Here is a 12,144-nt window from a genome sequence, read left to right as displayed (position 1 = left end):
CTACAAGGGAAGCACAAGACTCCACAGGCTCTTGCTACTAAAACATAGACTCAAGGTTTACCATCTGTAATATTCTGCTGCCAAGTACATCTATGCCACTAGTACTGTCTAAAATGAGGATATATATTAAGAAATCACCAAAAAGGACTGCATAGCAGAAACTTTTCTGATATCAAGGGATCAACCTAACTACAATTATATACAGGTGCCAATTTCCTCTGGAGTAAACTAGCACACTGGGCCTCATGTACCAGTTAGATAATCCAAACCAGCCCTTATTACATAACTTATCTAAAATATTGGACTCTACATTTTGGCTCTGCAGAACTGAGAGAAGAAATGTATAAATAGGATAGTGATATTGCCTTTGTCTATGAGAATTCTTGAGTCTAATAAAAAAAGTCTGGGAAAAATCTAACTCCATGATTACACTTGGGCACATAGGTGATTAATATGAATGAAGTAACAACCATAAATACAATCATAACCACAAGAACAACAGTAATTCAAATTTTTTCACTTCACAGATGTTCTTAGAATGCTTTATTGGTATCTTGCAGGTGCTGTCCCCAAGCCTCAGGTGTCATTCCATAATCTCAGTTGATGCAAAGGCAAACACCACACTCTCCTCTGTTCAATGTCTGCCATCCCTGTCTTTTTGGCCTCTGACTCTTCCCTATACTACTATCTGTGCACTTGAGATCTTCACTGACATAGCTGGGCTCTGTATTTATTGATAAGAATATCTCCTTTCTCTTAGACTAGGCATGACCAAAAGGTTAATCTGGGTTCAAAGATCAATGACAATGACCACTCAGTTTTCATTCAAGATCAATTTTATTTATTGTACAAACAAACATGGGTTACATTCCAGACAAACAGATATAAGTGAGTAGACTTATGCCCTGGTGCCTCCTTGGCCCTTCACAGGATGCAAAACAAATCCTGCCAGCAGGAAGTGGCAGTTTGCAGAGGTGGCAGGTGGCAGAAGTGGCTGGTTGTTCTTTGAGCTGGCTTGGACTTGTCTGGCATGCACAGGCCCTGGCACAGCAAAACATTCAGGGAATAAGAGTGTTGCACAAAAGATTTTACCAACTTTGTCACATTAAGCAGCATTCAAGGATTTGCTGACCACCACTTAAGCAAATTTTGTGTTATGCTATAGCAGTGAACTTACTTGTTCTATTTCTAAACAAAACATTGGGTTCACACACAGGCCTGGACAAAGCTTCTCACTTCTGGACTATTTACTGATCTTCTTATTCTCAAAGAAAGCAAGATGAATGATGCGTCATACCATGGCTATGGCGTGTGACTCTTCTAGACCTGGATAGTTAGTGTCCCAATATTTAACTGATTTTGAGGGGGACTGAAAATATGCCATCAGTTCTTCCTTCTATCATCCCCATCACTACCATACACATAATGACATAATCATGTCACAGTATGTCCTCAGAATCATTATTTCTAGCTTAGTGTATACTAAGGCTTTATATCTAGGTCAGTCCATTGTACCTGTGTCTCCTCTACACCCTCCTTCACCATGCCTACCTTGAGGAATTCAGCAAGTGATAATTCACACAAGTTAAGGATTTTAGCTTTCTCTGCCATAAAGATTATTGCTAAAATACATACCATACAACAAACCAACTCATTTCCCACAAATCTTATTGTCTGACTTCTCGCAGAATACATAATGACTTTTATTGTGTCTCTTCCTTCCGTGTTTCTCTTTCCTAACTGAACTTTGTTCTTTATCCAGGCCTTCTTCCAATCCTGACACATTTTAAAACCTTTAGCATTTCTGCCTATAATATTCGGGTGTTCTTCTTTTCCTATCTTTACTTAATAAGTCCCACACAAATATTTTCCCCATAATCACAATGTTTTCTTTTCCCTTTGCTCAAGAACTGAGTTATGAGCTCCAAATGAGGTCTGAAAAAATTTGGATAAACTCTACATTGGCTAAGTTTTAGTCATTTGCACTGCTAATAAAGATGACAATTCAACATGCTGAAGACAACTTCCTCCTTCATAAAGGGGCTAACACAGAGGGCAATACTGTTCATGCTTCTGATTCTTGATCACAAGAATTGCTTTAGGCAATTACAATAATGTCTCCTCTGACACATATTATTATTCAAGTGAGACAGAGAAAGAATATGTCCTATGTCACACAGCCAGGTGGTGACAGCTGACGTAGCATCAGCACACTGTGTTCCCTCTAATTTCTTCATTCATCTCTAGGTGGCAGTAAATCTGGTCCTGAATACTGACTTTGACACTCTGCTTTATCCACATCCTTCCTGTCACTTCCTTTGAGACTACTTCAGATTCTTCCCTTAGCTTCTATTTCTCCATTTGTAAAATTGGGTTGATGAGGATATCTTCCTTCAGTAGCTTTGACAATAAAAATGGGATCATCACGCATCCTCCTTAGCCCCATGAGTAAGCTCCCAGTAAGTGAGGTTGCCATCATTATTGTATATTTAAGGTGATCTACCCATTTGAAAAACCCTAGTCACAGAGCCTCAGTTGCTTTTCTTTTTGGGTGAATGATCACTTGCTGAGTTCATCAAGCAAGCTCTTTAACATTTACCTTCCTTTATTATGCTGGAGCATTTCTAATGTAGGAGGCTTTTGTGGCTTCTCACTATGACTGCTTTGTTTGTTCAAAACTTATACAGGCTGAGTATCCTTTATCTGAAATGCTTGGGTCAGAAGTGTTTTGAGTTTCAACTGTTTTCAGATTTTGGAATATTTGCTTATATGTAATGAGATATCTTGGGAATGGGACCCACATCTAAACACAAAATTCATTTACGTTTCATACACACTTAGCCATATACATGTAACCTGAAGGTAATCTTTAAACAATATTTTAAATACTTTTATGCATGAAACTAAGTTTTGAATGTGTTTTGACTGTGACCCATCACATGAGGTAAGATGTGTGGAATTTTCCACTTGTGGCATCATGTCAGCACTCAGAACATTTTGGATTTTGGAGAATTTCAGATTTTGGATTTTCAGAGTAGGTGTGTTCAATTTGTATATATGGGTCAGATTCAGTTGTCTCCTTTAATCCTTGGCTGAAGGAAGCACTAAAGACTTTGGGGCCTCAATCTCCCATATGCAGTGACACTCTCAAAGCCATTGACTCAGCTTCTCACCTGAGTTTCCTTCCAGTAAGCCACAGATAGAAGTCATAGATGATGGTAGGGGCCTGGTGGCTGATGGCATTCCAGTACTGGGTTGTGAAGTTGCTGGTGGTGAAATCAGCATATGGCCTCCTAAAAGCTCTCTCAAATGGAATTGGAATTTCAAAGGTTGGCAAGACCTGGAATCCTGGGGAAAAAAAGAGAGAGAGTGTTAGAGGAGAATAGGAGGATATAAACCATCATAGTGGAAGGTATTTGTAATGGGTCACAGCAATAAAGACAAAGGATTTGCTGTGTAGAGTCAAGAATCAATTTCTGAGAACAATATAAACATTTTTATGCTAAGCAAGTGGTTATCTGCAAAATGAAACAATGTGAATGGGTTAAGAATTGGATCCTTTATTTGAAACATCTACTCTAAAACAAATTCCTGGGGAAATGCACGTAGTCATATAAGGGAGTACTGTTCAGAAAAAACATAAATCTGCATTTAATTCTAAGGTTATCTAGTCTATTCTGAAAGCCCCAAGGCAGAGGCTAGAAACTTTATTTCCCTGGCTGGACCATTACTTTCAGAACCATTTAGAAAGTTTCTTAACATTTTATTTCAATCTTTATTAAAAGTTTAACTAAAAAATTCTAAAGGCAATATTTTCTTGTGTTAGTTTACTTTCAATATTTCTCTGGGAATATGGCAGACTCAGTTGTCCACTCTGCTATCCAGGGTTTTATTCATAATAGTGTCTTTTTATAGAGTAAGCTTAATTAAGAACTTTTTACATACATTTGTGAATTCAGTAGTTCTTTCAAAAAGATATTCATTTGAATTCAATTTTATTTAAGGTATGTAGGTTTTTGCAAAGCATATGCCTAAGCTCATTATTCAATTATGATGTCAGTTATTACAGTAATATGATTATTGCCCTACTTTAAAAATGCCAGCTAAAAATCTATCTGAAAAATATAGCTCCTCTTCAGAGAAGATTCTCAAGAATCATCTGGTCCATAGGGATTTATACTTTAAAAAGATGGTGGTAAATTAAAAAGTTATGTACAGGTTGATAGCATAAGAGATTCTGATCTCCACACTGACATTCTGATCTATATATCCATATACTTGTTCAACGTTTCCAATTGGAGGTGTAATAGACATTCACATTTAACAGCTCTAAAGTGGGCCTTCTGATACACCCACTACTAATGACCCCCTTCCCAATGCGTACACAAACTTGCTGTTTCACCAATCTTCTACCTCTGACCAAATGGTAATTCAATTTGTTTAGTAGTTCAGCCAAAAACTTTGGGGTTATCCTTGATTCTTCTCTTTAACAACCCACACACAATTGAACAAAATCTATCAGCTCTCTGTTTGAAAAATACCCAGAATCATAATTTCCACCTGCTATCTCTCTGATCAAAACCACTACTGTAGCCTGGAATGTTGCAATACTGTCCAAAGTGGTCTCTGCCACTACCCCTGTATCCCCAGTCGGACCTCCATGTAGCCGCCAGAGTGATTCTTCTAAAATGTAACTCAAGAGTATATTACAGGAACTTCTCCATTCAGAGCCCTTCAATGGAATCTCTTCTCATTTAGAGGCAAAGCCATGGTCTGCAAGGCCTTGCACTCTCTGCATCCTCTCTCTCTGCCCACCACTCTGACTTCATCTCTTACCGCTCTCCCTCTCAGTGCTTCTGCTGCGGCCATACTGGCCTCCTTGCTGTCCTTGAATATGATTAAAGAACTTTAGCACTTACTGTTTCTTCAACTTGGAATATTTCATCCACATGTCCTTCTGATTTGCCCTCTCATTTATTTCAGGTCTCTACTAAGAAGACACCTTATCGGAGAGACTTTCTTTGGCCATCACATATCAAATAGCAGCCTTCCCACAACACTATTTACTTCTTTAATCTCCTTTATTTTTCTGCACTCAACCATATCTGATGTATATTTCTCCTAAGATTTAAATACCAGAATGAAATTTTGTGTGCATTGTTTGAACTTATACGGTACCTTAAAGAGTGGCTGACTCAGTGACTAATAAACAGTTTTTGACTAAATGAACGAATAAATATCTCAGCAACATACAATTACTTTCCTTTTCCTAAATCTATGTCAATCCTTCCTTTAGTCATTTCAAATATATTTATTTAGCATTTAACACTTGCCAGGCACTGTGGTAGATGCTGAGGTAAAAAAAATTACATATGACATATTCCTTGTCTTTAAAGAATTGGCAATCTGGTGGGAGATGTGGACAATTCATGATTACAATACTTTGCCTGAGTATTCTGCTAGAGGCCAGGACAGTAAGCTCTGGAGGAATACAAAAGAAGCATCTAGCTCTGTCTGGGTGCCAGGAAGGGGAGGGGTGGGGCTGGGTTAGGAAGGCTTTCTGAGAAAGCTGTCCATATGGTGATCGCAGGCGTTTACTAAAATGTTCACTGTTCTAACCACTGTATGAAGCACTTTATCTCCCTACATTCTCCGAAGAGCTCCCTAGAATAGAATAATTATTATTCTCATTCACAGATAAAAAAATTGATATACAGGGAGAAACTGAGAGACTTTTTCAAACTGATACAACTAATAAGCAGTGGAATCTACTGAATGGTGGGACGCATCCCAGCATATAACAGCTATGTGAGCACGGATTTCTGTTTAGTGATACATCCTCAGCACCAAGAATAATGCCTATTTAATGAATACAGGAGTGAGTGAATGAGCTAGGATTTGAATCCAAGTCTATCAGATCCCAAAGCCCAAGACTTTTAACCATGAAGCTACGGTCTTTCTGATGTGATGGACAAGTAGAAACTCATGCACATGTAGAAAATGTAATTTGGCAATTGAAAACTGCACTCTACATCCTCATAGGTCAAAGAAGAAATTCAAATGAAAACTTTTTAAGGATTAGAGAATAATGATAACATAAACATTATACAATAAAATGTGTGGGATACAGCCAAAGTGGCATTTGAGGGAAATACAAGCCATGAATGCATGTATTAGACAAGCCGAATATTTGTGGGCTATATTTCTAAGTTAAAGAGAAGAAAAACATAATCAAAGAAAACAGGAGGAAGGGGAAAAAAGAGATAAGGCAATACATCTATGCAACAGAAAACACAGCAGCGTAATAAAGAGTCAATAGGCTGGGCTCAGTGGCTCATGCCTGTAATCCCAGCACTTTTGGAGACCGAGGTGGGTGGATCACCTGAGGTCGGGAGTTCGAGACCAGCCTGACCAACATGGAGAAACCCCATCTCTACTAAAAACACAAAATTAGCCAGGCGTGGTGGCGCATGTCTGTAATCCCAGCTACTCTACTCAGGAGGTTGAGGCAGGCGAACTGCTTGAACCCAGGAGGCAAGGTTGTGGTGAGCCAAGATCATGCCATTGTACTCCAACCTGGGCAACAAGAGTGAGACTCCATCAAAAAAGAAAAGAAAGAGAAGAAAAGAGAAAAGAAGAGAAGAGAAGAGAAGAGAAGAGAAGAGAAGAGAAGAGAAGAGAAGAGAAGAGAAGAGAAGTCAATAAAGCCAGAAGTAGTTGGTCCTTTGAAAAAAAGAAATAAAGTAGACCCTTTAGAGACTAGCTAAGAAAAGACACACAAATATTATGAATTAAAACAGAAGCATAATTACAGATATAGTTTAGGACAAAAATATTAATATAATATGAAAACAATGTAAATACATTTTAAAACAGATAAAATCTTAGAAAAAGAGACAAATATAACTAAAACTGATTCCAGCAGAAAATGAAGCCTGCAAAATTCTTTAACTATTAAAGACTGAAGCAATAAAAAATGTTCTCACCAAAAATTATAAATCCAGATAATTTAAAGGTGCTTTTCCCAAGTTTTGGAGAAACAGATTACTCCACTATTACACTTTCACTCCACTAAGCATTTTCAGAGAATAGAAAAAACAAGGGAACTATATGATTAGCAAATTGAATTAAACAAAATATAAAAAAAGATAATACGGCATGACCAAGTTGGGTTTATCCTAAAAATGGAAGGAGAGTTTAATATTTGAAGTCTTCTGCTTAAAATTAGCAGCAAGACAACAATATGCACTATTGCCATTTGTATTCACCATTATAGTAGAAGTTCAACAAGAAGGCTGGGCGTGGTGGCTCATGCCTGTAATCCCAGCACTTTGAGAGGCCAAGGCAGGCAGATCATGAGATCAGGAGATCGAGACCATCCTGGCTAACATGGTGAAACCCTGTCTCTACTAAAAATACAAAAAATTAGCCAGGTGTGGTGGCAGACGCCTGTAGTCCCAGCTACTCAGGAGGCTGAGGCAGGAGAATGGCGTGAATGAACCCAGGAGGCAGAGCTTGCATTGAGCCGAGATGGTGCCATCAACAAGAAAAATAAAGACCTAAGGCTTGAAAAAATGGGGATAATACTGGTATTTTTGCAGATTAAGTAACTGTCTACATAGGAAATCAAGAGGAAATTTTATACAATTTCTAGCAATAAGTTTAGCAAGATAGCTGAATATAAGGTCAATATACAAAAATCAATTGCATTTGACATCATCCACAAACAATTAAAAAATATATTTTTACAAAAGACATTTAAATTAGTAAAAAAAAAAAAAAAAAAAAAAAAAAAAGCATCAATTACCTAGGCCCTAGGTATAAATCTGATAAAAGATGCTTAAGACCTATATGCAGGAGATTAAAAACTCTTCTTAAGGGACACTAAAGGAGACAATTCTATGGAGAGATAGCCCATGTTCACCCACCCAGCTATCACTCCTTGTAATATCACTGAGACTATATATGCTCAACCTCCTGTTAACATGGCTACTGCTCCTAGTAGGAAGCATTTTTATCCCTCCTAAGAGTCCCCGATAGGAAACACAAATGAGTTTAATTTGAATGCAACATCAAATTAATTAGTAATAGCTTCCAGAAATGCTGTGTTAGAAGGGAATCCAGAACAGAGCCTTGGCACAGGGATAACCAATGTCATATCAGCCTACAATGTTTGCTATAGGTGTGAGAAACTGTAGAGCCACAGTGTCCAGCTGTCCTGCAATAGAACTCTCAGTGTGGTACCATGGCTTCCCATTGGAATATGAAGAGCCAGTGTCATCTATGTAACAGGGACAGAAGGGGTGTGTTCGCAGGTACTAAGAAATCCTACAGAATAGCAAAATTCCCTATTTTTATCTTCTGCCATCATTAGATGTTTAAGTTGTACTCAAATTGATTTCCATGGTTTTTGTACATTGAACAGATTAAATCCCTTACCTTCAGACAAATTAATCATTTGTATAGTACAGGGTTTCTCAAAGAGCATTTCCCCAAGTATCAAGAATCATCTAGATGCTTATTAAAAATATAGTTTCCTCAGCATCACCCAAGACCTTGGTCCCAGGGTCTAAGGAATCTGGATGTTGTTTTATTCTCCCATAGTGATTCCTATTCACTTTTACAAATCACCAGTAGAGTAGTTAATGCACACCCAAGAGAGGCAAGTTGCATAAATTAATGGTCAGTATTACAGACGCAATCAGGAAGGAATAAGATCACTCGACTTTTCTAAGTCCCATTGGTCACTGATCATGTCACATTCTCAGTGATGTATCAAGAAGGGAAGGGGTGTGTACAGGACCCACTGCCCCAGCAGGGAGGAGTATTTCAGCATTTTATCACTGAGATTCTTTATAACTGCCAACTTTTGCTTTATTTCATCACTGTTTTTTAAAATCTTTATAACCAATGGACCCCCTACTGCTTACAATCATGTATGTGTTCCCAATGACTCCTTTCCTTGGTAACCACAGTACCTTCTAGTTAATTACCACAGATTTACAATTTCTCATTATTTTGTCTCTTTATGTACTTTCTGTCTTTCTCCCCATGTAGGCTCTAAGCTCCATGACACACTTTGTCTATTTTTTCTCTGTGTCAGACACTAGTAATTATGCAGATACATGGCTAAAGTACTTACCCATTTTGCCCCAATTGCAGGGATTGAGGTTACCAGATGAACAGTGGTAGACTAACATTGACTTAGGTCTGGAAAATGAAATAAAAATTAAATAAATACAACAGAATGGAAAACTAATGAAAGAAAAATAAGGGAGACAGAGTTGTTTCCATAATTCATCTGATTAAGGCAACCTATGCAAGAAGGCTTCTGTATTTTTTTTCTTTCTTTGGGTTAATAAGCAAACTGGAAGAAGAGTAGCAAAAGGCTGTGTGTGGGGGGGTGCGTGTGTGTGTGAAAGACATGTGTTAAATAGGAGTGACATATTATGAAGCACATATGTGTGAGTTCACATAAGAAAAATTTAATTCTGTTTACCACTTACTAACGCAGCCAAATGTATGAACAACCTGTTTTTCTTTTTTTCCTTTGTACCAGGAAACTTCCCCACACATAGTGATTGAACACTTTTGGCATTAACCAGAGTTCAACTAAAAAAAAATATTCTCTCATTTCATCCAGTTCTATCTCCTTTGCCCTAAAAAAGAAGGCTGAATGTTAAACTACCAATAGAAAGAAAAGCCTTTTGGTTATCAAGAATTTTTTGGTTAAGTGATTTAAATGTTTTATTACTTTGTGAATAGCCAAGTACTAAACTGTATTTTGAAAACAACTCAACATATATATGATGGCATATTAGGAACTCTATAAAATATTGAAATGAACACCCTCTCACATTTGGGGTCTTATACAATGAAATGCCTATATTTGGAAAATGTGCCTAATAGATGAACCCTCCCTCTCATGAAATCTTTGAAAGCCCACTTGAGCATCCACACCTGTGAACTGCAGCACACCATCCTCCAGCTAGCGGGAGATTGATGGCTGTATCAACCGGAATTGGAATTTAGTCTGCCACAGCCATTGGAGTAGTTTTTATGGCCAGAAGAAACCCTTTCCCAGCCTGCACAGGAAAAAGAACATAAAATGTGAAACCAGGTCTTAAGTAACAACTGGGGCTAAAGTATGTATCATCAAACTGATTATACTAGTGCAATAAGTGAAGACAGCTAACATCGATCCATCGCGTACCAGGTTCCTACACTAAGTCTGACTTCGTCAGCCTATCCTAGCTTCTCAGCCAAGGTCACCTTCAGCATTTTCTTGAACTACTAGTGTTCCTCATGTTCCTTTAGGGAATAAAATTCCTCATATTTGTGAGAGGTTAATAAACTTAGTTAATTACCAAACACCAAGAATACACCTTCACATTTTAAAAATTAATTAATAAGACGTTAAGAATTAAGGTTACACAAATTTCCCATTAATGTTTACCATTTCCTTGATGATTTTGTTTTCTGCTAGGGTTTATTAACCCACAAGCAATAGTAGGCACTGAAAGTTTAAGAAATTTTATTTGAAAAAAAATTAATTGGTGAAATTCCACAATTAATAAGACAAAAACTTTTTTGGCTTAGAAAAATGGTCTTATTATTTACTTTTTATTCAGAATCTCAGTTCACCTCACAGATCACTAATGTTATATAGATACAGGAGTTGGGAATTATTTACATTAATAATTTGTTGAGTTTATGGAGTTGATTCTTTCTGCTTTGCATGTTTCCCACTTTGATTTGAAATGATTAGCACTTTCTTACCTTACTCAATTCTCTTTTCTTATAACTAGCTCCCCTTCTTTTGGACGTAAGAAACCAATTTAGAACATTTTTTAAAATGTAAATAAATATGCATCTTTGCATATAATGAAAACCGCTTTGGGATCATGTTAAAATAATGATGTTCTAAGTCACCAAACGTTCACCCCAACTGAACTTTTTTAGGAGAAAGAGTTGAAGGCAGGTGGGAAACAGAAAGAAAGGGGCTGCTGGAAAAATCTGAAGTTCGAAGGAAGGTCTTTGTCACTATCATAATTCATCGTTTTATATTTGTATTTTAATTCATGTTGAATCTAGCTCTGGGAGGAATAGAGACAGAGTCTGAAGCGCAGTTCAAATCCCTAATAAGATTTAAACTCATTTAGATCACTGATTTCCTACTCACTGTACAAAAAAGTAAAGTGGCATTTAGGCCCTAAATGCCTCAGTGTGAGCTGTGAACCCCACAGCTCTACCGGATCCATCTGGACTTCAGGGAGATGCGCACTAAGGGCTGTTTACCTAGAGGAGCCACGTTTCTCCTTGTAAGACATTATTGAAAAGGCCTTGCTGGCACATGTGTACCCATGTAACAAACCTGCACGTTGTACACATGTACCCTAGAACTTATAGTAATAATAATAAAAGAAAAGGCCTTGCCTATATTCACTGGTGTTTGTATTTGAAAAATTTGCTCCAATATTGGTAGTTCTCTTTCTTGTATTCATTAAGAATTTTTGATGTATACCTGCTTTCCATACACACACGTAAACTCGTATGTGTTTTATAATAACGAATTTAATAATCTTTGAAGATATTATTTTTACTGCATCCTCAATTCACTGCACTAATTCACGCAATTATAAACTGCAGAAAGGAGGAAATACCCCCATCTTGCGATAAACAAAGCAAAATCCTTGGCAGAACCATGCCCCCCTGCCCGCGCCCCGACCAGCCCACCTGGGCAGCCACTCACCGGTGTGAGTCGTCCTAGCTCCCGGCCATGTGGCCAAGTGAATCCATCCTGCCGTCCGTCTCCACTTTCGCCAGCCCGTACCGTGAGCACCGCCTGCAGGAGGGCTGACCCCGCACGAGGGGCACCCACTAGTACCTCAGCACGTGGCGTGCGGGACTTCATTTGGTCCACATGGCTGGACGGCCTGGGGCCGAGGACACCCCGAAGCCCCGCGACCCCGCCGTCTGCGTCCTGCTATCCAAACACTGCACGCAGCTGCCCTATGGCACCCCAGTGAATGGCCTGGTGTGGGTCCCAGCTGCTGCGACCGGAGCTGGACCCGCCGCGGATGGCCCGCCGGTTTCTTTTCTTTTCTTTTTTGATGGAACCTTGCTCTGTCGCCCAGGCTGGAG

The 12,144-nt window shown here is 38.5% G+C and overlaps 1 protein-coding gene across 1 annotated transcript; it reads right to left on the bottom strand.

Moving 5' to 3' along the window:
- Positions 1-825: 825 nt before the first annotated feature.
- On the bottom strand, positions 826-11,697 carry LOC144331003 (putative inactive fatty acyl-CoA reductase 2-like protein). The gene is made up of 4 exons (XM_077945539.1): positions 9,961-11,697; positions 9,143-9,210; positions 3,174-3,348; positions 826-1,041 (listed from the first exon to the last, which is right to left on the bottom strand). The coding sequence occupies exons 2-4, from the start codon at positions 9,198-9,200 to the stop codon at positions 864-866; spliced, it is 411 nt and encodes a 136-aa protein (XP_077801665.1). The 5' UTR covers positions 9,201-9,210; positions 9,961-11,697; the 3' UTR covers positions 826-863.
- Between the last annotated feature and the right edge of the window lie 447 nt (positions 11,698-12,144).

Source organism: Macaca mulatta, chromosome 9 (assembly GCF_049350105.2).
Source record: "Macaca mulatta isolate MMU2019108-1 chromosome 9, T2T-MMU8v2.0, whole genome shotgun sequence".
Classification (NCBI taxonomy): domain Eukaryota; kingdom Metazoa; phylum Chordata; class Mammalia; order Primates; family Cercopithecidae; genus Macaca; species Macaca mulatta.
This window is presented reverse-complemented; position numbering and strand designations above follow the sequence as displayed.

Bases quoted from the DNA above. Each gene is read 5' to 3' on its own strand.
- LOC144331003 (XM_077945539.1), bottom strand. From the start codon at position 9,200: ATGTTAGTCTACCACTGTTCATCTGGTAACCTCAATCCCTGCAATTGG. The intron at 3,349-9,142 runs GTAAGTACTTTA...TTTTTTCCCCAG, and splicing joins CTGCAATTGGGGCAAAATGG to GATTCCAGGTCTTGCCAACC. The intron at 1,042-3,173 runs GTGAGAAGCTGA...TTGCTGTGCCAG, and splicing joins CTTACTGGAAGGAAACTCAG to GGCCTGTGCATGCCAGACAA.